Genomic DNA, 27,157 nt, shown 5'->3' on the forward strand with positions numbered 1-27,157 from the left:
ACTGATGGTTTTATCTCCTACCAGGACCTCTAGTACTGCTGGTTTTATCTCCTACCAGGACCTCTAGTACTGATGGTTTTATCTCCTACCAGGACCTCTAGTACTGATGGTTTTATCTCCTACCAGGACCTCTAGTACTGATGGTTTTATCTCCTACCAGGACCTCTAGTACTGATGGTTTTATCTCCTACCAGGACCTCTAGTACTGCTGGTTTTATATCCTACCAGGACCTCTAGTACTGCTGGTTTTATCTCCTACCAGGACCTCTAGTACTGATGGTTTTATATCCTACCAGGACCTCTAGTACTGATGGTTTTATCTCCTACCAGGACCTCTAGTACTGATGGTTTTATATCCTACCAGGACCTCTAGTACTGATGGTTTTATCTCCTACCAGGACCTCTAGTACTGATGGTTTTATCTCCTACCAGGACCTCTAGTACTGATGGTTTTATATCCTACCAGGACCTCTAGAATGCAGTTAATCTCCTGGTAGGAGATACAAACCAGCAGTACTAGAGGTCCTGGTAGGATATAAAACCATCAGTAATGAGGATCAGTGTTAACTGGTTGGAGGAAGTCCAATGTTGGTGGACCAGGAAAACTGCAAAGCTGCAACTGTTTTTCTTGATGGATTTCATTTGCAGGTTTTATCACGACACCATGTGTCATTGGTTCAAGGCCAGCGGCTCATCAAAGCTTTTATTTTAACACTAAGAAAACGTGTTTTCGTTGAGTGAGAGAGAGAGGGTCACGTGATGAATTATATGAGCCTTTACCTCAGGTCAGTGATGGAAGAAGTACACAATACATTTATACAGCACTTTTCTAGATACTCAAAGTCGCTTTACAAAACAAGACAAACAAAGACAAACTCCATCAAGAAAATAACTAGTTAAAAGGGCAAAGACTAAGCAAACAAAAATCATTCAAATTAAAAAAGGTAAAAGTGGGATTAGAAGTAGGTAGGGAATGCAAGTCTGAAGAGGTGGGTTTTGAGGGTGGTTTTATACTCATTCAGTGCCAAGTAAATATATAAATAATAGCCAATAGTGCCAGCGATTTTTCCTTTTTCTTACATATTCAAGGAGTCACAGAATATTTATCTCCAGTACGTTGCTAAACACGGAGGTTTTCTCTGCGCTTCCGGTTTTTTTTGGTTCCTCCGTTCGCTAGTTATTGGCCGTTGAACATAGCATGTCTCGCCAAAAATGCAGAGGAAAACACATGAGGCGAGATACAGTTGTTTTCCCAAATACGTTAACCAGGAAGTGAATGGTGGAGGAGATCTTGCGATCACGTGATCTCCTAGATCTCTGTGTGACTGAGACTGAAATGGTGGCTCATATGTTAGCCAAGATCGCCATCTAGTGGTAAACACTGAAAACACTGTTTTGACGTGTTACACGTCAACGGCACTGAATGAGCTTTAGTTAAAGGAAGCGAGGGTGAGGGGGGGGGCTCTAATGTGAGCTGGGAGTGAGTTCCAAAGGGAGGGGGGCTGCCAACTGAGAAGACCCTGTCATCCCAGGTTCAATGCTTTGTCTTGGGGACCACCAGGTCCTGTCACCCTCACCCCATGGTTCAATGCTTTGTCTTGGGATGATGTCCAAGAGGTTGGCATCACCAGACCTGAGGGAGGGGGGGGGGGGGGGGGGCGTTTGAGGAGGTCAGAGAGGTAGGGGAGGGGGGGGGGGGGGGCAGGGTTGTTGAGGGACCTGTAGGTGGTGATCAGGATCTGGAAATCTATTGTGTGTTTGACTGGGAGCCAGTGGAGGTCATGGAGGACCGGTGTGACGTAGTCCCTGGATCGGGTACATACAAGTACTATAGGTTATGCACAGTACTACTAAATGTACCTACAGTACTACTAAATGTACCTACAGTACTAAATGTACCTACAGTACTAAAGGTATACGTACAGTACTAACCCACTGAGCATTCTTGGGGCTATTAGACGTCTAAAATACGTCTTAAGGGCTAGAGGCTAAAACCGGGTTATAATTGGTCTAAAAGTGAACGTTTTTTCGACGTCTATTCTTAGCCTAGACGTTGATTAGCGTTTTTTTTAAGCGTCTATATATATCTATATACCGTCTATATCATAGCCGTTGAAATGACGTCTATAATATAAACGGTCTAAATATAGACGCTTAAAAAACAGCTAATCAACGTCTAGGCTAAGAATAGACGTTGAAAAAACGTTCACTTTTAGACCAATTATAACCCGGTTTTAGACGGAGGTCTAATAGACGACTCACTGGGAAAGGATACGAGTACATTACAGAAAACACAGAGAGATTCCAGACAATGGGTTCTTTTGATGAGATGAAGAGAGAACGTTTTGGATTTGGAGGGACTGTGAGGCGCCCAAATATAACTGTTTATGTTTTGTTTTTTTAAACTTACCAAATGTGTGTTTTATTGTGTTTTATTTTATATATATATATTGCTTTAATCTTTAACCTTAAAGACTCCCTGTCTGGCGATAATAACTGATCTAGACGCGTTGCATTGTGAGCTTGTAGATCGGGGGGGGGGGGGGGGGCTTTGAGAGACTCCGGTCAACTAAGAATATAGGGTTTAAAAATACATTTTTTTTTATCAGTATGCTTTATAATAAACTTGTAAATGTCTTGAAATATTTGTTTCCTGTGGTGCTGATGCAGACCGTTAAAATAAAGGGCCATACAGTACAGTGGGCCATACAGTACAGTGGGCCGTACAGTACAGTGGGCCGTACAGTACAGTGGGCCATACAGTACAGTGGGCCGTACAGTACAGTGGGCCATACAGTACAGTGGGCCATACAGTGTTACTTCCGGTCAGTGTTAGGGTTGTGGGATCTGGAACCCGGAGGAACCAGATCCAACATCGAGGAACCAGGAATGGGTTCCATCACATTTGGAACCGTTTCCGGAACCAGGTTTTATCTACACTGTCAGAGCTGGTTACGTGGACTTCACGTCTGACATACTATTATAATACCAGTGGTTCTCTAGCTTTTTGATTTCAAGGAACCACCGTAGCTACAGAACTGTAAGGGTCCGTTTGGAACCCACTCACAGGAATGGTTAAAGGGAACCGTTAAGGAATCGTTATGAATCCTAAACGATCCCGATGAAGGCTCTGTTCAATTCAGCGTCGCACGAGTGGTTCTCAAACGTTTTAATTTGGAGGACTCCCCATAACTCTGAGCGTGTAACAAAAAGTTCCATTTGGTTCCACCCCCGAAAGGGTCCATTTGGAACCCCCTCGATGAGGACCCATGAGGGTCCCTGGACCACACTTTGAGACCCACTGGTGTTTCCAGTGAGCCAACACCCTGACTCTGTTTGACCAGAATGGAACAGAGCTTTCATTAGTATCATTGTGACAACCAGAATGCAACAGATCCTTCATTAGTGTCATTGTAACAACCAGAATGGAACAGAGCCTTCATTAGTATCATTGTAACAACCAGAATGGAACAGAGCCTTCATTAGTATCATTGTAACAACCAGAATGGAACAGAGCCTTCATTAGTGTCATTGTAACAACCAGAATGGAACAGAGCCTTCATTAGTGTCATTGTAACAACCAGAATGGAACAGAGCCTTCATTAGTGTCATTGTAACAACCAGAATGGAACAGAGCCTTCATTAGTGTCATTGTAACAACCAGAATGGAACAGAGCCTTCATTAGTGTCATTGTAACAACCAGAATGGAACAGAGCCTTCATTAGTGTCATTGTAACAACCAGAATGGAACAGAGCCTTCATTAGTGTCATTGTAACAACCAGAATGGAACAGAGCCTTCATTAGTGTCATTGTAACAACCAGAATGGAACAGAGCCTTCATTAGTGTCATTGTAACAACCAGAATGGAACAGAGCCTTCATTAGTGTCATTGTAACAACCAGAATGGAACAGAGCCTTCATTAGTGTCATTGTAACAACCAGAATGGAACAGAGCCTTCATTAGTGTCATTGTAACAACCAGAATGGAACAGAGCCTTCATTAGTGTCATTGTAACAACCAGAATGGAACAGAGCCTTCATTAGTGTCATTGTAACAACCTGAATGGAACAGAGCCTTCATTAGTGTCATTGTAACAACCAGAATGGAACAGAGCCTTCATTAGTGTCATTGTAACAACCAGAATGGAACAGAGCCTTCATTAGTGTCATTGTAACAACCAGAATGGAACAGAGCCTTCATTAGTGTCATTGTAACAACCAGAATGGAACAGAGCCTTCATTAGTATCATTGTAACAACCAGAATGGAACAGAGCCTTCATTAGTGTCATTGTAACAACCAGAATGGAACAGAGCCTTCATTAGTGTCATTGTAACAACCAGAATGGAACAGAGCCTTCATTAGTATCATTGTAACAACCAGAATGGAACAGAGCCTTCATTAGTGTCATTGTAACAACCAGAATGGAACAGAGCCTTCATTAGTATCATTGTAACAACCAGAATGGAACAGAGCCTTCATTAGTGTCATTGTAACAACCAGAATGGAACAGAGCCTTCATTAGTGTCATTGTAACAACCTGTGAAAGAAGTAAGGAAGAGGCCCCGTTTATTTCCAAGATGGCTGCTGTGCATCGAGCCTATTGGTCCTCATTAATGCTCATTATAATATGACATAATTTCTGTCTACTCACTCTGTCTCATTGGAGGGCTGTGGACAGTTCAGAAACCTGCCTACCAACATCATTTAAACAAGATTTAAACTGTAGTTTTTTGTTTTTGTTTTTAATGCAAGAACGTTGTCTGCTATTTCAGCGTTGCTAACTTTCCAGGTGTACAATAGCTTCTATTAGCTTGGAATCCCCATCGATGATGTCACTGGTAGGCAGGTTTCTCAATTGTCCACGGAACAAAACAAAAAAGTGTGTTGTGTCATTTTGGCAAGAAACATTAAATGAAAGCCTTTAAAACATGTACTATGCAGAATTCCAGGAGTTACAACTAAACATGTCACGTCGGTGAAATACAAAAAAAAAATCTTTGCATTTTCACAATAAGGATGTTGTGAATCTTATATTCTCCCTGAGAAAAACACACTGAAACATGCCTTGAGTTTTTGAACAACACGTTTCATAGAGAATAAAGCTTGTATTATTCAGTATTGATAAGAATTGTTTTTTTATGATAATGGTGTGTTCCAGTCAAGGTTTTAAATAAAGTTAACTGTATAATAACAATAATTATTATTATTATTATTGGGGGGGGGGGGGCATAATAGGGCAAGCAGAAATACTTGCTCTATTATGTTAAATGTCTTGAGACAACTTGTGATTTGGCACTATAATACATTGAATTGATTATTATTATCATTATTAATATTGTGTACTCTATTATTAAGGGTTTTACATCACGTGTACTGTATTATTCTTGGTGTGATTTTGCAGCTGGATGACAAGCCAAAGAAAGCAAACACTAACATAAATCTGTATCATAATTAATCTGTACAGCCTCATTAAAATCATTTTATATGACTGTGGAGGGTTTCTGGATTGATACTTTTACTTAAAGAGTAGTGCCATGGTTTTGCACTTTTTCTGTTTTTCATGTGTCTATGAGGTTGATAGAACTTCATTAAGCCCCCTGGTGGTGTTTTTATGGTGTTTTATGTCTTCTCTGACTATTTTGAGTTTCTACCTGGAGGCTGAAACCTTGAGGGTCAAACGTGCCAATAGAGAAACAGCGCTTTAGTGACATAGTAAAAACATCATCATTATCATAACACAACAGGTGTGGGCATGAGGAGGAGGGACTAGGACAGGTGGGTGGTGCTAAGGTGGTGGAGGAGGTGCTAAGGTGAGAACCAGGTATACTTAATGAACTGGAGGCGTGTCCACATAAAAACATAATTTTAACCATTTCTGTACACTTTTTTGAAAAAAATCTTCCTCCTAGTATAACCATAATACCTGATGATTATGTTTTAGGGGGGGGGGGATCACTGAAAATCACGGCACCCCGTCTTTAAGTAAAACATTTGAGAACTTTTTCCACCACTGTATTTACTTTTACCTCTCCTTGTGGTCTCCTGATAGATATTTTTACATTTACCTCCCCTTATGCCATAAGGGGAGGTAAATGTAAAAATATCTAAATTCTATAAGGCTTATGGTCTCCTGGTAGATGGATTTTCAACCAATTTAGAACGCTGTCATGGTATTCCACATTGTGCTGGCAGAGTAGTTGAATGAACAATTTCCCATGTTTGTTCATATTCTATGCAGCTATCAGTGAAATATAATGATCTCAGATCATTAAAATCACATTATATTGCCTATGTGACACTTGAATTAAATCAACATGATGACTTTCATCAGTTTCATGTCTAAATGCAGTGCAGGAGGTGATTGCGCTCACTGGTACATGCGTTGCAGAGGTAAAGACCGCCCTCTTGTGGTATAAAAGTGAATGTACTCGAGCTGGGGGGAAATGGTATCGGCCCAGACCAGGGGTCTTCCATGTGTTTCAGGCCAAGGACCCCTAAGTTGAGAGAGACAGATGAAGCAGGGACCCCCCACTACATATCGGATTCATGTTAAATGTGTGTTTTCAAACATTTAACCATTTAAACCCTCAATACTTTGTATACACTCTGTTGGTCTGGCCGATATACAAGCACTAGTCACAGAGGGTTTAATGTAACACAATGATCCTAGCACACAAGGATTTGGAGACCCCCCTGTAGTAACTCTGAGGACCCCCTGCCCTAGAGAAAGTACAATTAGGCCTATCTACCAAAATGTCAAACCAAACAACACGCTATTTGTGGAGGATTGATCGTCTAGTCAGTAAGAATACTCTGAAGATTCTTGCAGGGGCCCTCATTCAAGGTCATTATGATTATGCATGCACTTCATGGTATCACAACACCTCCAAGGCCTTAAAAACAAGGCTCCAAACATCCCAAAACAAACGTGTAAGGCTACTTCTTGGCCTCAATCACAGAACCCATCTAACCCCTGCTCATTTTGCTAGGATTGGATGGCTTAGGGTTGAGGACAGAGTACAGCAACTTGCTATGGGCCTGGTCTACAAGATACACCACAACATTGGGATCCCCCTGTATTTGTCTAAATACTTCCAAAAGGTTAATGAAGTCCATGATCATAACACCAGAGGCAGCTCCACAAATCATGTTCAACCCAGATTTGGCTCAACTAAGGGAATGAACTCGTTCTCATGCTATTCATCAAAAATGTGGAATGCCCTACCAAAAGGAGTAAAGGAGTGTAAAACCCTACTCACTTTCAAAACTGCCCTAAAGATACACCTTCAGGAGGCTGCAATTCGAAAATGGCCCCTGTCTAAGTCTTAACCTACCCCCCTACCCCCCCCCTCTTTCATTTTCCTCTTTTGTATATATATTTTTTCTCTCTTCATACCAGTAACCTGAAAGCTGATTGTATTCTGTATAGTAGTGTGTATATCTGTCTGTCTCTTATATGTCATCATGATTTGTGTGCATGGGGTTCTCATCTTAAACAAGCTGCGTGCTTAACTGAGTCTTCCAGTTTAGTAGACCTTGTATTGTGAATTTTGTACTTCCATGTACTGTGATTCTCATGTCTTACTAAATAAAAGTACATCAATCAATCAATCAATCAATCAATCAACCAATACTGACTCTGGGGTTGAGTGATATGCTACACCATGATGGTTAATGATCCTTAATTGGAATTATTAATTACAACTTGAATAATATTCAAAGGATTCATCATAACATTATTTGTCAAATGCCACCATAACAGACAGACAGAAGCGCACACTCACACACACACACACGCACGCACGCACGCACACACGCACACGCACACACACACACACACACACACACACACACACACACACACACACACACACACACACACACACACACACACACACACACAGAGCATGCGACATTTTACGACACTACACATCCGCCTTACGGCAGCATTGGCAGCACACATAAACAATAGAACGAACCTCTTTACGGCACAACAGACCTGCAGCTCGTAGCGACAGACAGAATAAAAACAAACCGTCATTTAAACAGTTAATTAGATCATTAACGCTGTTACTACGTTACCATGACAACAACAACACCTCTACTGTATCTGTAGAGAGGGTGTGTTAGCCTGTTAGCTGCTAACAGGCTGTAGCGGGTCGGTGGTCTTCTCCTCCCCGGACACTGTGGCCTCCAGGGCGGATCCAAACCCTCCAGCAGGTCGGTGATCCTTTATTTATCCTTTATTTATCCTTTATTTATCCTTTATTCATCCTTTATTTATCCTTTATTTATCCTTTATTTATCCTTTATTTATCCTTTATTTATCCTTTCATTCAGGGAAAAGGACCATATTTGAACTGGGGACCCCCTCTGGTCCATAGCCCGAGAACTCCTTCTAAGGCTATGGACCAGAGCTATGGGGACCCCCCAAAATAATCATATTAGAACTGGGGACCCTATAGCCCCATTTGGAACCTCTCCCTCCGCTTCCAAATGGGGCTAGGGGGTCCCCAAAATAATCATATTTGAACTGTGGACCCCCTAATATAATCCTATTTAAACTGGGGACCCCCTAATATAATCCTATTTAAACTGGGGACCCCCCACCCTGATATGCACTGTGAACTTGTAGATCTGCTATTTTCCAATTATTTGACTATTAGGCCACAATGTGTGACCAGTTTCTATAATATTTAGTCCATGAGCCAGACAAGATTTCATTATCGAAAGAGTGGGCAAAACCAAACCTATATTAAATTGTTCATAGGGTCAATACGAGTAAATAAATATATGATAACCTTTCCACAGGAGCAGCTTTTTCATGGTTATCACACATTTTGTGATTTTCCACATACATGACAGGTGAAAAAATGACAACATTTTAAAAAGAGTTATCATAATGAAACTTCCTGAGTTGATTACTTGCATGAAGACAATGATTTATCGTATTACAAGTTTTCTGAAATTGTATATTTAAATATGCAAATTAGGCATTAGGAAAATATGCCTGAATTTGCATAACTTTCCAGAATCAACACTGGAACATTGGACAAAGCCAGAGTCAACATACTTATTTCATTTTGTTAAGATGTTGGAGTCAAAGGTTTTTAACGAGGGAATATTCAATATCTGGCTCAATTTTGGGGCTCTGGCTCATGGACTAAATGCCTAATTTGCATATTTAAATATACAATTTCAGAAAACTTGTAATACGATAAATCATTGTCTTCATGTAAGTAATCAACTCAGGAAGTTTCATTATGATAACTCTTTTTAAAATGTTGTCATTTTTTTCACCTGTCGTACGTATGGGGAAAATAACAAAATGTGTGATAACTATGAAAAAGCTGCTCCTGTGGAGAGGTTATCATATATTTATTTACTCGTATTGACCCTATGAACAATTTAATATAGGTATGGTTTTGCCCACTCTTTCGATAATCATTGCTCAATTTTGGGGCTCTGGCTCATGGACTAATAGTGTGTTGATTACTTTTGATGCAGTTATGGTGTTTCACTTGGTTTCAGAATGCTCTCATTCTCTGCTACAACTACAGTCTCTAAATTTACTCATTTTGGTTTGATTTAAATACTTCCAAAACGTTAATGAAGTCCACGATCATAACACCAGAGGCAGCTCCACGAATCATGTTCAACCCAGATTTGGCTCAACAAAGGGAATGAACTCGTTCTCATGCTATTCAAGAAAAATGTTGGAATGCCCTACCAAAAGGAGTAAAGGAGTGTAAAACCCTACTCACTTTCAAAACTGCCCTAAAGATACACCTTCAAGAGGCTGCAATTTGAAAATAGCCCCGTCTGAGTCTTAACCTACCCCCCCCCCCAACCCCCCCTCCCCTTTTTTTTCTTCTCTTGTACATATTTTTTCTCTCTTCATACCATAACCTGAAAGCTGATTGTATGACGTTCTGTATAGTAACCATTTTAAAAATTATTATGGTTATTCTATGAAATATATGTTTCATAGAATAACCGTAATCATTTTTGCAATGGAGAAATCACATCCAATGTTACCTTCTACTGGCCGCTGCCTGTGCTATCAGTTGAAGAAATAATCCAACATTTACTTTGAGGTGAAAAAGACATGAAGAAAGCTCTGAAGATCGATTATTTATGTCATGTTATGGTTTAAACTTTAAAGGGGGCTCTCTGCTGCTGCGTCATGACAAGACAGTGATTGATTTGACCTACTTTTGCGTTGCGCTGCCCTGTTGATTAATTATTTGGCATCAGCTGTGTAAGAATATATAACTATTTTAAATGGCTTTCATATACTCTTGGGGATCTGACTAATATGACAAGCTTATTGTGAACACAATAGGCTACAAATTAATATAAAAATGTATTTGGATAAAATAAAAATAAAGAAGGAAAACAAGCCCAGTGTGGCTTATAATAATCAGACCAGGCAACAGTGCAGACAGGTAGATAGGCTAGAGCATATATTGGATCGGGGATGACGGCTAGCGCAGTCTTCTCTTAAAGGCAATGGCTTCTGGCACGGTGATTGGTTTTATCATTGTAACGACCAAACCACACCTATGCATAATGTAACGGGTAGCTCAGGTGTTTGGCGGGTGAGGGGGGTGCCATAGAATACCGAATTTTGCGGGGAAACGCCTCTTGCCTATTCCGAAATCCGTAATTTGTGGTTTGTTCAAATGAAACCTGGAATAGCGCCCTAGGTGTCACTGACGGCCGGGATTTCTGACTAATAACATTATAGTTGATGCACACTTTTTAAACATTTTTGGCTTGCTTAAGTGACTTGAAAGTGACTTGAAAAGACTTGAATTTTCAAGTCAAGAGGGCTCAAGTCAAGTCAAGTCTCAAGTCTTTAGCGTTCAAGTCAAGTCAAGTCTCAAGTCTTTGGCATTCAAGTCCCAAGCAAGTCCAAGTCTATTTTTGATTTGGTCAAGCAAGTCTAAAGTCATCAAAATCGGGACTCGAGTCCAAGTCGAGTCTCGAGTCTCGAGTCCAAGTCCCCACCTCTGGTAGTGTGTATATCTGTCTGTCTCTTATATGTCATCATGATTTGTGTGTATGGGGATCTCATCTTAAACAAGCTCAGTGCTTAATGAGTCTTCCAGTTTAGTAGACCTTGTATTGTGAATTTGTACTTCCATGTACTGTTGTTCTCATGTCTTACTAAATAAAGTACATCAATCAATCAATCAATTACTTTTATCAGTGGTTTTCAACCCTTTTCATGTCAAGGACCCCCAAATTGACACTTATTAGAAAAGATATACCAGAGACCCCCATAAGAGAAGATTTTAAGGCTCTAGCAGTGATTCTCAACCATTTTAATTTAAAGGACCCCCCAGTTTGACATGCATTAGAGGCTACGGACCCCCATTTAATGACATTTCTATTTCTGGGGCCCCAATTTATTTTGTAAAATCAATGTTAGTTTAACTGTGAGAGTGTCCAAATGGAACCAAATGGACCCGTTAGGGTCCATTTGGTTCCATTTGTACACTCTCACAGTTACAGACTCGAAACACATAAGACCCTTATGATAAGGGTCCATTTGGTTCCTAAATATCTATCATTTAACTGGGGACCCCCTGGAACCCCCTCAAGGACCACTTGTGGTCCCTGGACCACTGGTTGAGAACCACTGCTTTTATTTACAGTCTGGAGGCTACAAGAAAGCTGTGATGAGAGATGAGAAACAATGATGCTGTTTTTGTTTTGTTCCGTAATCTTTCTATTTCTCCTTCTGAAGAATCTGAAGTTAAACTGTGATTTAGATCATAGCATGTTGTTGAGACTGAGGTTCATGTGTAGATCTGGAATCCTAGAGTTTGTATAGTTTCAATGTACAGATTATATATTTCATTTTTTTATTTTATAGTGTTTAGACTGGTCAGTCAAACTTTTAGGGCTGTCAACTTTCCGCAGAAATGATATTCGAATATTGGTCTTAGAAATCTGCAGATATTCAAATATATTCGAATATTATTATTATTATTATAAAACAAATTATATATATTTTTTTCCATTTTTTAAAAAATGTATATTTATTTTGTCAGAAACAGTACAAAAACAATGTATCGAGTGCTCGGATCCAATAAAACATATATTTTGTTTGTTTTTTATAACTTCATACATTGTTTTTTGTATTGTCCCTGTCAAATAATCATTTCATTTTTATTCAAATATTAATTTTCATATTCGAATATACATATTTTCCCAATATTCGAATAATATTAGAATATCGAATATTCGTTTGACAGCCCTATTTTAGAGCAGTGGTTCTCAAACATTGTCATGCCAAGAGCAAGGACCCCCAATGTTTACAATCTACTTTGCAGAAAAACAATCCCAAAGTTGCTTATAATAAACAGATTTGGCAACACTGGCCAGAATGCAGACCAGTGCAGCCATAGTAGCCACAAACACACGTCCTCACTCTCTCCTCTGAAGAATTAAATATTCTTGATTCTGCTTCTACAGAAATATGCTATTAACCAAGTGAACAAAAAGTTACTAACGTCATTTTTAATAATAATAATAATTGTATTTTTTCCCCCTTTTTTTTAACCCAATAAGACCTGAAGACGATTCTACAAATGACATTTTTTCTTCTTCTGAAAAACGTATGTTTCTATATCAGTGGTGCTCAAACCTTTTCATGTCAAGGACCCCCACAATTATATGTATTTGGCCGCCGACCCCCATCTCAAAATATGTTGTTCCAGGGACCCCCAGAAGCAAAGATTTGAGTTAAACATTTTCCCTTTAAAAAAACATATATTCAAAGATTTGCACAAATTTTCACGATTAAAAAAAAAAAAAAGAGCTTGTAGATCTGCTATTTTTGAATAGCCAAAGTGTAAAATAATGCTTTTTTGCTCAAATGAACATTATCATTTTGATGAAACTCATCATTTTCTCTCTCCTTCCTCCCCTCTGCCTCTCAGGTTGAAGATCTGATCTCACAGTAGATGTCTTCTCCTCACCACCTCCAGACGAACCCAGACCAGACTGAGCTTCTCTTCTTCCCAGGTAAAGCACACGCTCTTTATTCATTGGCTTTGGCTATTCAAAAATAGCAGATCTACAAGCTCATAGCACGGCACTGAGGCGTGATTTGGGAACGTACAGGACTGGTGGGCAAACCCCGCCCCCAACTGTCTCCATTGGCTGAATCACGCCTGCTTGAAAGATACATAGTTGACAGGACACTAGAAGGTCCTGGGTTCGATTCCCGCCGGGGACGCTGTGGGCGCTGGGGGGCGTGTGTTCTCCTCCGCGTCATCAGTGCCCATACCCGAGGTGGGGTTGGTGAAAGGGCCTACTCTGTGTGGAGTTTGCATGTTCTCCCCGTGTCTCTCAGGGTAGTTAATACCCTCACAAAAACATGCAGTAATCCTGGTCACTATACTGCCTCCCCCTGGTCAGCCGGGGCGCCTGATGGAGGGGAAAGGAACTGGTTGGAATAACGTGTTCCTTCAACGCGCTACGTCCAACCAGGGAAACTCTCCCCTGTCAGGTGACAAGAAGGTCAGTTGGCTCTCATGCATTGAAGGAGGCATGAGCTCGGCCCTGACCTCCCTAGGCTGGTGAGGGGAGTGTAGCGCCCAGGATCACTTAGAAAATTGGCACCGGGTGAAAAATAAGGGTTACAAAATCATGGGATAAAAAAAGAAAAGGAACGGATGGTTTTCTGCTGAGGAAACAGCAATGAAAGCGACCAATTCCAGAATAATTATTATCTCAATACATTCTATATCATTATCACACTATAGGATCATAGAATACAGAGACAGTGTAGTGTCTCAGTAAACTATAGGATCATAGAATACAGAGACAGTGTAGTGTCTCAGTAAACTATAGGATCATAGAATACAGAGACAGTGTAGTGTCTCAGTAAACTATAGGATCATAGAATACAGAGACAGTTTAGTGTCTCAGTAAACTATAGGATCATAGAATACAGAGACAGTTTAGTGTCTCAGTAAACTATAGGATCATAGAATACACAGAGACAGTGTAGTGTCTCAGTAAACTATAGATTAAATATCTCTATATTGTGATAGTAATCATTACTATAGAGTGTTTGTTCAGTAACAGTGTTAAATAGCTCTATATTGTGATAGTAATCATTACTATAGAGTGTTTGTTCAGTAACAGTTTTAAATAGCTCTATATTGTGATAGTAATCATTGCTAAAGAACAAGGGTCTTCAAATTGTTTTCAGGCAAAGGACCCCTTAGCTGACAGAGATGAAGCAAGGACCAGCACTATATTGTATATTATTTTAGAGTAAACCTTTTCATAGATTGTATGGATGGCTTCATAGACTTGTTTGACAGCAATATCATCAGTATTGTGTAAATATTTTCTATTCATTTGTTAGATTCATATTGTGTATTGTCAAACATTTAACCATTTATACCCTTCATATTTAGCAAACTTTACCGTTGGCTCCCTTACTTGGTGTGCTCTTTTTTTCCCTCTACACCAATATTGCTGAATATAGCCGATCTAAACGCTGCAACGTGTTGTGAGCTATTTTTGGCGAATGTTTCCCCCAGAATAGGGATGCTGGGGTTCTATTGGTTCATGAAGGAAAAAAAAAAAGATTTTTTCTGCAGTGTGGTGTTTGTTTCCCTGCAGAAACACATGGTCTTCTCGCTGTATTTTGGTGTTTTTTCACTGTTTGTTTTGGTAGACAGTGATGTTTTTGAACCAAAACAAACCGTCGCGTTGTGAGCTTGTAGATCGGCTATATTCAAACATTTTAGTACTTTTACTTTTGGTACTTTAAGTACATTTTGATACCAATACTTTTGTACTGGTGGACGTTTACTTGTAACAGAGTACCTCTACATTGCAGTATTGATACTTTTACTTAAGTAAAACATTTGAGTACTTTTTCCACCACTGGTGGTCTATACTATTGAACCCTTGGGCCAGTGGACCCCCACAGCGGACCCCTGTAGTAATCCCTCTGTTGAAGACCTATGATCTATGGCCACATGCGGCCCCCACCTTCACTTAATGCGGCCCGCATGTTAATATCAGAATACTGATATATTATTGAAAATAATATATATAATAAGTCATCGCGACCTCCCCGTTACATTTTATACGCCTTTGAAAATAGCACGTCTCAGCCAAAAAATACATAGTATCTTTTATTGTATTTAATTTTTTTCATTTTCAAAAAAAAAATATTAAAAATAAATGAAAAAAGTAATCGAAAAAACACGGCCCCCTCACGCATTAGGGGGGCAGGGTGAGTCACCAGAACCAAGGACGGGTGTTTTTGATTATTCTAACATGTTAAAAATGGAGTTTGAAGTTATAATGGGTTTGTATAGGAAGGGGGCGTGCCTGATAAAATGAATATCAAATATCTGAATGCTGAATCAAGCAACTTATAAACGGTCTGGGGGCGGGGCTCACAGAAGCCTGAGTAGACCATAAAATGACCCAAAGTTTTTTTGAAAGTGAAATATCCCTTTAAGATCAAAAAGTTAACATAAGTATAACTAAATGCATTTGAAATTAAATACAAATGTAGCTTTTCAGGATTCCAATTAAACAAAAGTAAAAAAAAAAAAATCGGGTACACAATTCAAAATTAGCAGATTTACAAGCTCGTAGATTGGCTATTTGTGTTACTTCTGTGTGACAGAATGGTGAAGTATGGCATTCATTTACGAAAAAAGTTAAACTATGTAGATGAGGTAGAAGAGGTGTCTGCCCGACAGAGGCCCTCTGGTGTGAGTGTGGAAATATAGTGGCCCTCTGCATCATCAAAGTTGCATCACCCCTGATCTATGGGATATGAATCTGTACCCGTTTATGTATTTATCGTCTCCGCCAGGCCGAAGGCGTGGCCCAGACTATGTTTTCCCCCCGTCCGTCCGTCCTTCCGTGTGTCTGAGAACTGCTAATCTCCGGCACTGTTGGCTCGATCGACAGGGAGTATTCTGCCCTTATACCATGGATCTGTACAGTACTAGACAGAGGACAAGGCGTAACTTTTCTTGAACTTTACTTGAAGAATGTCAGATTTATATCCGTAAAAAGACAATATTTTCCAAGGCTCTATGTGGAACAGAAGAACAGTGTGTAGGCAGGAGAAAACAAAACTGTGTGGCTGCAGCAGTGAGACTCGGTTACTTGTGACTGTGGAAAGTATCACACCTGCTACTTACTACTGTGATTGCACTGTCACACCTGTTACTACTTCAATGATGATCGAAAGCATTGGACTGGGTTACATATTTAACCAAAATACCCAAAACAGCCACAAGAGGGATTTATCCTTATAACGAAAAAACATCACATGGATGCACCTGGGACGTATCATCAGTGTTGTAGCCTGGGGTCATAGAATGTTTCGGGTCTCGCAACATACACCCTCGCCCAGGTGACCCAGCCAGGGTTGATCAAAGCCCCGACTTACGTCCCAGGTAGCTACCCACGGTCAGTCCTAAATAGGGAAAGACAGGGCCACTCAATACGCTTGTCCGAAACTACTCTGCCAGGAATGGGGGAGAGGAGAGGCTCTGGCACGTGGAGGGACTAGGCTCTGTGGATGGCCTCCTGGCCGGGCTCCTCCTCCGTCTTACCAGGTCCAGGACCTGAGCGTTGCACCAGACTCCCCCCGTTCCAAACATTTCATTCTGGTGTGATGGTGTCTTGGCCCCTTACAGACTCATTGTAGGTAAATAGAAAACATAAGGATACAATAAATGTATGTGAAATATAACACAGATATTAAACAAATGTGGAGCCAGTGGCAGCACAGGGAGTGTCACTCCCTGGAACTAAAACTAAATGGAATTTAATTCAAAAGATTAGGACTAAAACTAATTCAAAATTTGCTGACAAAATCAACACTGCTGGTCTGAAAGAATGCATCCTATACCGTCTTTAGCGGCCAACAACGTGAGAGAGTTGGCACGAGCCTAGTACTTAACACATGCAATGCACTTAATACTTCTGGTGATTAGTAGCTTCGTTCCCTACCTATGTTGAATGTACTTATTGTAAGTCGCTTTGGATAAAAGCGTCTGCTAAATGACTGTAATGTAATGTCACTGCCAGGGGTTTTCTAAAACAGGCTGCAGCCTCTGCCAGCATTTTTAACGATGTTCTTACCTTTTCAAGTAGTCACAGAATATTTATCTCCAGTATGATGGATCCCCTGATGGTTGCTAATCACTGAGGGTTTCACTGTGCTTCCGCAGAAAAAAAGAAAGAAAAAAAACGCGACCTCCCGTTCGCTTGTTATACGCCGTTGAAAATACATCACAGCAACACAGGAGCCGAGATACAGAATATTTCCCAAATACTTTAACCAGGAAGTGAATGGAGCAGAACATCTTTGGATCACGTTATCTTCTGCTTCTGATTTTTTTTATTTTTGGGCGGTGAAACCGCCCCTATATGTGAGGTTTGGATATTTGCTCACCAAATCCTGCGCTGTGATTGGCCACCAGTGTACCCCCTAACCCTGCACCGTGATTGGCCAATCACAGTCTATTCAGGACTGTGATTGGCTAGTGAAACATGACACATGTGCATAGCCCTATAAATAGGACTATGCACTTTAAAAAAAACACATTTATGTTTTTTTTTAAAGTGAATCACACATTCAGTATTGTGATTAGCTAGCAAGACACCACCCACTTCACACTGGGTGTGATTTCTTATTTTTTTTAACGTTTTAAAAACGTTTTTGGCAGGCAATGTGTTAAGAGTAAAAACATGTAGGTGTGCTGAGGTGACCGGTGAGACGCATAACACCCAGACTCAGTGACGTCGGTTTGTAGTATTCCGCTCACCGCGGTGGGTCGGTGGATGACTAGTCTCGCGTGGCCAGACTGTCGCCTCCCACAATGTTCAAATGTTTCCGGTCCATACAGTCTGGGACTCGGACGCTCTGATCATCATTAAAATATCAAGCAGATGTGAAGCCTCCTCCCCACTTCCGTTTAGTCTTTACAGACGTGCAAATGTATCCTGATATAAATCAAAATCATCTAAGCATATATAACTTGATGCTGAGCAGAAATGGAAATTAAAAAATAAAATGTAAAGATGTTTTAAAACATGTTTTCGTGAACGGAAGTGCCAGCTTCCTCTCTCGGATCTCGGGAGGTCTAGTTCCAGACTCTATATATGTGATCCCTACTGGTAAGAGCTTCCCCAAGTCACGTCTGTGGAAACAGAGTAAAAATGTGAAATTTACTTCGTTTTTTTTGTGTTTTTCGATTTTTTTTTCATATTAACTCAGTTCGAATGTTAAAGAAGGTTTCTATTGCAAAATATAGTCGTGGGAGAATCATTAAATGGTTACATTTGTAGGGCAAAGTAGGCTCTACTATGCTGCTTTTGAGCGAGTCTCTGTGTTACTTCGGGGGGTGGAGAGACACTTGGCCGAGATTTGCATAGAGTTTCGATTGGTCGCTAGCTAGGCATTGTACTCCGATTTCACTGAGCCGAGCCAGTGTTGCCAGGTATTGTTATTATAAGTTAGCCCCCAAGATTTTATTTGAAAATAGCAGATCTATAAGCTCACAGTGCATCGCTCACGATGCGACGCGTTGTGAGCTTGTAGATCTGCTATTTTCAAATAGCTGATGCATACAGTAGGGTTAAAAGTTGCTCTGATCTGCTCAGCAGAAAAAGGATTATTCATTATTCATTTTCCTCCGTGTGTTTGACCCCCCCCCATTTTGAGCTATACCAACCTTTCAGCTAAACAGGCCGCTCGTTTGTATGGAAGTATTCCACTGTATTCCACAACGTGTAGCTAGGCTAGATGGCATAGCCTCGTTAGCTCGTTGTGGCGAGTGTCTTGCCTGAACTGCAACCTGGTGTTTGGACTTTCTTCATTTACAGCCCCCGTACATCTACATAAACGTTCAGATTTCAAATGTAAAGTGCTTAACGCATGGTCACGGATGTTACAATTATGGAATAGTTGTCTGGCTACCCGACACTAGTGGATGACTACAACTGGAGCGCGTAGAGCCCTTAAGATGCTGGTGGTGGCAGTGCAGATGACCCTCCTTCCATCTCAACTCCAGACTATTCAGACTTTTAAAGGTATAGGGTAAGTGATATTTTTTGGTTAAAACAAAACGTTTTTTTGTTAAAAGGTTAAAGCACTATATTCTGATTGTAGTCATTGCTATATAGAGTGTTTGTTCAGTAACAGGAGTCTCCCAATCTCTCCAGGTCTTTAATATAAGAAAATAAATGTTCAGGTAGGTGGGAAAATGTAGTACCCGTTTATCAGCTTCTATAGTGTTCCAGTTGCAATTTTGTCTGCTCATTTATTTGTGTCATCACATCCAATTGCACTCGTTTAATCTGTATCCTGTCTGAGTTCTCTCTCCTGATTGGATAAAATCGGTATCCCGACCTGAGAATGCATTTTTCTGTTTAATAAAGAGCTGGAGAGACATGAAGACTCCTTTTACTGAACAAACACTCTAAAGCAACGAGTACTATCAGATTATAGAACTATTTAACACTTATTTTAACCAAAGAAAATCACTTACCCTACCTTTAATAAAACATATTTATAATGTATGAAAAAGCCAAATTATAACTTAAGTGCTGTCCCCCCCCCCCCCTCCCCCCACATTTATTTGGATATCCAGCATTTTAAATGATCTGACCTGCCTTTAACTACAAGAAGGGGGAACAAACACATTTAGTAATTAACTCTCATCTTATCTCTTTGCCTAGATCTCCTGCACCTCCCTGTGTACGGAGGAGGTTTCTCCTGAACAGCAACAGCAGGAGGAGAAGGAGCCCCAGTCTGGGTCCAGGAGGAACCACAACCCCTCCACAGATGAACGAGGAACAAGTGGAGCTCCTTGAAAGACCGGAGGAGGCCGAAATGACTACGCTGACGATACTATTGGTGAACATTGAAAATGGTGGAGAAATCGGCGAGCCAGAGCCTCTGGCCATCGCCTCGGCTGATGTACAGGATTGTGGAACGTCACAACCGACCATCGATGGCCGGCTCCTCTCTTCACACTGTTCTGAATCTGCCACCGGAGTCGAAGTCCAAGTCGTAGACGTTGGAACCTCGACCGAACACGTGACGGAAACGGAAGCTGATGCAGCGGACTGCGGAACATTACAGACGACCGGTGGCGATGGCCAGTTCCTCTCTCCCACCGAAGTGGAAGTCCAGGTCGAAGACATTGGTGAGTGTGAGGAGAACGCGGGGGACCTGGAAACGTTCAAAGAAACTCCGCCCACGAGGAGTCACACGGGGAAGAGAAGCTTTATTTGTACCGCGTGTGGCAAAGGCTTCGGTCAGTTTGGCGATCTGAAACGACACGTGAGGACTCACACAGGGGAAAAACCCTTTAGTTGCACGATTTGTGATAAAACCTTCAATCAACATGTTAATCTGAAGACGCACATTAGGACTCACACAGGGGAAAAACGTTTTATTTGTTCGGTCTGCAAGCAAAGATTCAGTCGAAATGATCATCTGAAGACGCACATAAGGACGCATACCGGGGAAAAGCCCTTCAATTGTTTAGTTTGTGATCAAAGGTTCAGTCGAAATTATGACCTGAAGACACACATGAGGATTCATACGGGGGAAAGACCCTTTCCTTGTTCTCTGTGCGACAAATGCTTTAATGATAGTACAAATGTAAAGAAACACATGAGGACTCATACAGGGGAAAAACCTTTCACTTGTACGGTTTGTCAGCTAAGCTTCAGTCGAAACGGCAACTTAAAGACGCACATGAAGACTCACACGGGGCAAGGCTCGACTTCAGTGGTTGCCCGATTGCCCGGGGCACGCAAAAAAAAGGTTGCGGGCAAGTAAAACCCGTCTTTTACTTGCCCCCGTTGGACAGGTACCCATTAAATGTGTGTTTTTATTTTTTATTCTTCCGTTCTCTATTTCTCCTGCCAGTTGCGGGCCGTCATTGTCTGTCTGAAGATGAAATTCACTGCCTGAGCATTGCTCCTGACTGCCACCAAGTTAGCGTGCGAGTAATCTCTCAAGAACATCAGCCTCGCTTGCTTTTGGTTTTGATTTCTTGATCGTTTCTAAGTTGTGTTAGAGCGCCCTCTTGTGTAATTAAACACAATGGCGGTCAACGGTTGGATTTGAAATGACGAAGATCTCCGTTTATGGCGGGGAATGTGTTAAAAGTAGAAAGGGGGACTTGTTTCCGTTGTGGTCCTATGTATTAAATTCATCAACGTAGCATACAAAAATGTACACAATAATACATGTCATCAACAAATACAAACGCTATAGAGCACCGAAGTCCTGACGTCACTCGTTCATCCCCAGGTTTGCGGAAGTAATTTCTCTATGGAGAATAACATTGGGTCATCTTAGAATCGTCTCATATAAGAATTGTGGTCCAAAAATAAACACCGCGTGTCGGCGTTATTGTCAGGGAGGAGGTTCTGTATCGTTTATGATAGTCAGTCACTTATATTTGATACAGTCTGTTTCTGGCGAAAATGTAACTAATTCGGCGGAAGTAACATTAGCGTTTTCTCACCGTCAGTTGATGCTTCATATCCATAAGAGTCAACCCGCCGTGGTCATTTGTTTATTTTTGGAACACAGTTCTTATTTGACGCGATATTAAATACGTCTATGGGATTCAGAACGGGGGTGGAAAACTGCGAACCAGGTAGAAAAACAAAGGATGTGTAAATGACGTCAGACTTCGGCGGTCTATATATGTACGAAAATGGCCTTTTCTCTTCTTTCTGTTGCTTTTTGGCGAAAACGACCTACATTCACCTGCCCACAACGATACGTCTTTAAACCCATTAACTCTTTGACTGCCCCGGACGGGAATTCCCGTCCGATGGCTCTATGGCTATCATGGCCAATGACGGAAAGACGAAAATATAATTTTTTTTGAATTTTTCAGATTTTTTTGGTCTTTTTTTTTTTGGTTTATCTCAAAGGAACTAGGAGATAACGCTATCCAAAAAATTGCTGCTCCATTCACTTCAATGTTAAAAAACAAACAGAGGAAAAATGCACCTTTTTCCTGGCACTGGGACGACACAGTCTGAAATAAGTCTGGCAGTGAAAGAGTTAAGACCGGGAACGCATCTCTTGTCATTTTAACATTTATTTTGGGCTATTAAAAAAATAGCAGATCTACAAGCTCATAGCACTAATTTTGAGTATATATTTTTTTAAAGCGAACATTTTCAACTCAAATCTTTGCTTCTGGGGGGGGTCCCTGGAACAACATGTTTTGAGATGGGGGTCCGCGGCCAAATACACATCATTTTGGGTGGTCCTTGACATGACAAAGGTTTTAAGCACCACTGATGTTATAGCAACATACGTTTAAAAAAGAAAAACTGTTAGAGATTTAGAAGACATTTGTAGAATCCTCAGACGCAAAGATTTGAGTTAAAAATAAATAAAAAATAGCAGATCTACAAGCTCATAGCTCGGCACTCGGTGCCGCACTATGGGCTTGTAGATCTGCTATTTTTTGAATAGCCAAATAAATGTTAAATTGACACGGAGGCGTTCCCGGTCTTAATGGGTTAAAGCGATCAGGGGATCCATCATACTGGAGATAAAAATTCATGATTTATTCAAAGGTTAGTAAAAAAAAACGCTCGAAAGGGCATCTTTAGACAGTGTTTTAACTTTGTCAGTTAAAGGACAACTTTGTTTCTTTTACAACCAAGATTTATGTTTTAGCTTAGCTAAAGTAAATAAAAGATGAGTGTTAAAACATTTTTTTTTACTGCTTTCTATAGTTTTAGCAATTTTCGCAATCTTTTTTACATTCGGGCATTTTTTTTACACAATAAAAAAGGTCCCGTGGTCAGATGTGAGTTATTGGAGGCGAGAAGAGCTACTGTAAATAATAATTAAGACATCGCCGGGTTATTGTGTAAAAATATACATATTTAGCCTCCTGCCCGAATGCCCCGCCCACTGTAAAAAAAGATCCCGCAAATTGCTAAAACTATAGAAAGCAATACATGAAAAAGATTTAACAATCACCTTTTTATTTACTTTAATTACAAGCTAAAACATAAACCTTGGTTGTAAAAAAACAAAGTTGTCCTTTAAAGAGCAGAGTAAAAAGTAAAACACATACTGTAGACATACATGCCGTTGTTATGCTTTGCTTTCGTTTGATGTTCAACATGTTCAGACGACGAGGTGATTGATCAATGTACCGTGTCTGCTTCTACAAGCTCAAGCTATCTCATGATATAACCACATAATAAAATCTACACCATTCATTTCTCTGTTTGTCATCATTTTATATATAGAAACAGTGGTTATTGTTTTACAGTCAATGTATTTAACCCATTAAGACCGAGAACGCATCTGTGTAACCACTTTTTAACCATTATCTTATACTTTAGCTCAGAGGTCTTCAACAGGGGGTCCGCGACCCCTAGGGGTCCACGGAGGTACTGCAGGGGGTCCGCGAAATTGTTGTTTGATTAAACAATATTTTTGTTAAAAAAAAATATATATATATATCCTTCTTTTTTCCCCCAAAATGTCAAATTGTCTTTAAACATAACATGAATCCATAGCAAACAGACAAATGGAGGCACAATGCACAATAACATGGTATGTTTATACATATTTTGTAGAGAATTTTTATTTTGCACACCTACTGGGGCAGGTGCGTATAGGAGCAGGCAATATAAAACACAATTGTATACATAAATATACAATATATGTGGTAGCCCCCCCTACCCTACGAGGTAGGGGGTCCCTGCTCCATCTCCCCATCAGTTTGGGGGTCCCTGTCCTGAAAAGGTTGAAGACCCCTGCTTTAGCTATTCAAAAATAGCAGATCTACAAGCTCATAGTGCGGCACCGAGTGCCGCGCTATGAGCTTGTAGATCTGCTATTTTTGGAAAAATCGTGAAAATTTGCATATCTTTGAATATATATATATTTTCTTTTCAAGAGAACATTTTTCATTCAAATCTTTGCTTCTGGGGGGTCCCTGGAACACAATATTTTCAGATGGAGGTCCCCGGGCAAATACATATCATTTTGGGGGTCCTTGACATGAAAACGTTTGAGAACCACTGATATAGTCACTGATATAGCAACATACGTTTTTAAAAACAAACTGTAGGATTTATAAGACATTTGTAGAATCCCCCCAGAAGCAAAGATTTGAGTTAAAAATGTTCGCTACAAAAATATATATATATATTCAAAGATTTCTACAAATTTTAACGATTTTTCTAAAATAACAGATCTACAAGCTCATAGCGCTGCACTTGGTGCCGCGCTATGAGCTTGTAGATCTGCTATTTTTTGAATAGCCCAAAGAAATCTAAAAATGACACACTGTTGCGTTCTCTGTCTTAATGGGTTAAGTGCTTAATTATACACTTATCGGCCAAATGTAAGGCAAGGCAGGTTTATGTGTATAACAGGTTTATGTGTATAACAGGTTTATGTGTATAACAACACTTCAGCAACGAGGCAATTCAATAAAGGAGAGATCAAGTTGTTACAAATGAAACGTTTTATAATAAAACATTTTGTCCATTAGACTCTGTTAACATTCAACCAATGTTCAACCTTCTCTTCATATAATTGGTCCTCACTAATGCTCATTATAAGATGACACCATTTCTGTCTACTTCTGTGTCTCAGAGGAGGGCTGTGGGCGGTTCAGAAACCTGCCTACCAGTGACATCATCAGTAGGCTGGTTTGGCCTATTTGCCAGACCCAAGGGGTCGGCCTACATGAGGCTTTGTCCCTATTTCGTCCATACATGGGCATAAAAGAGGGTTCAAGTTTCGTCCCCCATAGTGATGGAGCTCACTTAAATATTTTTTTTTTTTTTTTTTTTGAAGTGCATAATCCTATTTATAGGTTATTAATGTCATCATGTGTCTCGCTAGCCAATCACAGTGATGAATAGAGTCAGCCAATTTCGTCCCCCTTTCGTCCATACATGGGCATAAAAGGAAAAGGAATTTATTCTGGGTCTGGCAGAACCAGGTCTCCTGGTCTTGTTTAACACATCAAGTGCCAGAGGTTTATTAAAACAGGGTACATCTAGAGCCAGTGTTCTTACCGTTTAGGCTGATGTGTTTAGAGCTGTAGACGCCATGACAAGGACGCGGATGTAAACAAAGGATGCGTGCAAGATGGTGGAGGGTCCCGACTAACGCCTGGATCAATAATATTTTTAACGCGATCCTCCATTGCAGAGTGATCGCCCATCGAAAACGGCTCGTTTCCACCACGGTAAAAAGATATGGAGATATAAAGCTTTTTCTCAGGGAGTTCTCATTGGAGTGGACGGGAGGTAGGTTTTTGGGACAAGATTCACATCCGTCCTCTCCATTTCACAGGCTCCGTGGATGATTCCAAAGTTGCGTTAGAGCGCCCCCTTGTGGAAAATGAATAAATAAATAAAAAGCCAATACAACCGTGGCACTCCACAGTTGTATTCTACTAAACGGTTATAGCTATTTTGGCACACAATGTGTTAAAACAAAATGTCAAACTTTCTAATATGTGTTAATTTGTATTAATGCCAGAACAATGTCTTCTGTTTCAGCATGCTAACTATCAGGAAGAGAAAGGGAGTCGTTTCTATTAGCTTGAAATCCACATCGATGATGTCACTGGTAGGCAGGTTTCTGAACTGTCTCACTACAGCTCACCAATAAGACACAGAGTGAGTAGACAGAAATCAGTGGTTCTCAACCTGTGGGCCAGGACCCCCAGGGGGTTTCCCCACATGATTTTGAGGGGGTCCCCAGATGACAGTGAAGTGACAGTTTAAGGACGGTTAAGACCCAGGGGGGAAGAACTTTTTAATACAAAAAAAAGAAGACTATTACTGCAACAAAAGTAATGAAACTATACTATTAAAACATTGGCCAAATAGTCAAATAATATAAGAAAGAGGCAAACATTGTGAAAATGGCCGATCTACAAGCTCACAACGCGAGGCGTTGTGAGCTTTTTTTTAACACAAATCTTTGCTTCTGGGACCCCCAGGAACAAAATTTTGAGATGGGGGTCCGCGGCCAAATACATATCATTTTGGGGGTCCTTGACATGAAAAAGATTGAGCACCACTGATATAGAAACATACTTTTTTTTCCTTCAGAATACTGTTGGGATTTAGGAGACATGTAGAATGGGCTTCAGGTCTTAAAGGGGAATTTTGGACTAAAGTTTCCTTACCTTTTCTATGATGTTATGATATCTTAGGATGAATGGTACAGTAGAAAAATGTCATAACTCCATCCCGGGTCCACCACAGCTTAAAACGTGCGCGGATAGGCCTTGCGCTAGATCGCGTATTTGAATAGCTTTTTTTTTGTGAGATCTGACGTTCATAGTGACAGAACACTATGCAAAAAAAAAAAAAAAAAAAAACTAAGTCTCACTAGACGAGATTGAAATCTCAAGATTTCGATCTCGTCTAGCGAGACTTAGGTTTTTTTTTTTTTTTTTTTTTTGTAGTGGTGTACAGGAAAAGGTGACGGCACGGTTCTTTTGCGGAGCAGCGGCAGTGTTGCTCAAAGGCACATGATTTGTCAGGCTGCCCACCCACCCACACCTATGCAAATATTATTGTCCATGTCTGTGTTGCCCAGGGGCCTAGTGTAAGGCCTTACCCGGCTGGGACAAGTGAGATTCCTTACATAAACACAAAAAAAAATATATATATATATATATATATGTATGTATCAGTGCTGTCAAAGTTAACGTGTTATTGACGCGTTAACGCATGACCCTTTGAAGCATCCGTAGGTCTAAGACTGGCATGGCCATAGACATATATGGGCATGGCTTCCTGCTCTGACACTCCCTCTGCGCATCTAAACCAATCACAGCGATTTGGGGGCGGGATATTGAAATATTCGAAAACCAAATATCCCTCTGGGACGATAAAGGCTGATCTGTCTCTTGAAGGGAAAACACATGGAGTTGCTCTGTGCTGATGTTACCTCCTCTCTCCTCCTTCTAGACCTCCTACTCCTCCCTGTGTGTAAAGAGGAGGTTTCTCCTGAACAGCAGGAGAGGAGCTCCAGTCTGGTCCAGGAGGAACCAGAACCTCCACAGGAGAGGAGCTCCAGTCTGGTCCAGGAGGAACCAGAAC

General features: G+C 40.6%; 1 protein-coding gene across 2 annotated transcripts; it reads left to right on the forward strand.

Annotated features, from left to right (window-relative positions):
- Positions 1–8,011: 8,011 nt before the first annotated feature.
- On the forward strand, positions 8,012–25,671 carry LOC308076008 (uncharacterized protein). Of its 2 annotated transcripts, XM_080416061.1 has the most exons (4): positions 8,012–8,224; positions 12,958–13,042; positions 19,757–20,226; positions 25,601–25,671. In XM_080416061.1, exons 3-4 carry the CDS (start codon positions 19,863–19,865, stop codon positions 25,606–25,608), a joined length of 372 nt encoding a protein of 123 aa, XP_080272187.1. In that variant the 5' UTR covers positions 8,012–8,224; positions 12,958–13,042; positions 19,757–19,862; the 3' UTR covers positions 25,609–25,671. The 2 variants fall into 2 exon arrangements, with proteins under 2 accessions (XP_080272187.1, XP_080272186.1); XM_080416060.1 differs by lacking the exon at positions 25,601–25,671 and having other exon boundaries at positions 19,757–21,229.
- Positions 25,672–27,157: the final 1,486 nt, after the last annotated feature.

Source organism: Gymnoscopelus braueri (genome assembly GCF_963280865.1).
Source record: "Gymnoscopelus braueri genome assembly, chromosome: 2".
NCBI classification, from domain to species: domain Eukaryota; kingdom Metazoa; phylum Chordata; class Actinopteri; order Myctophiformes; family Myctophidae; genus Gymnoscopelus; species Gymnoscopelus braueri.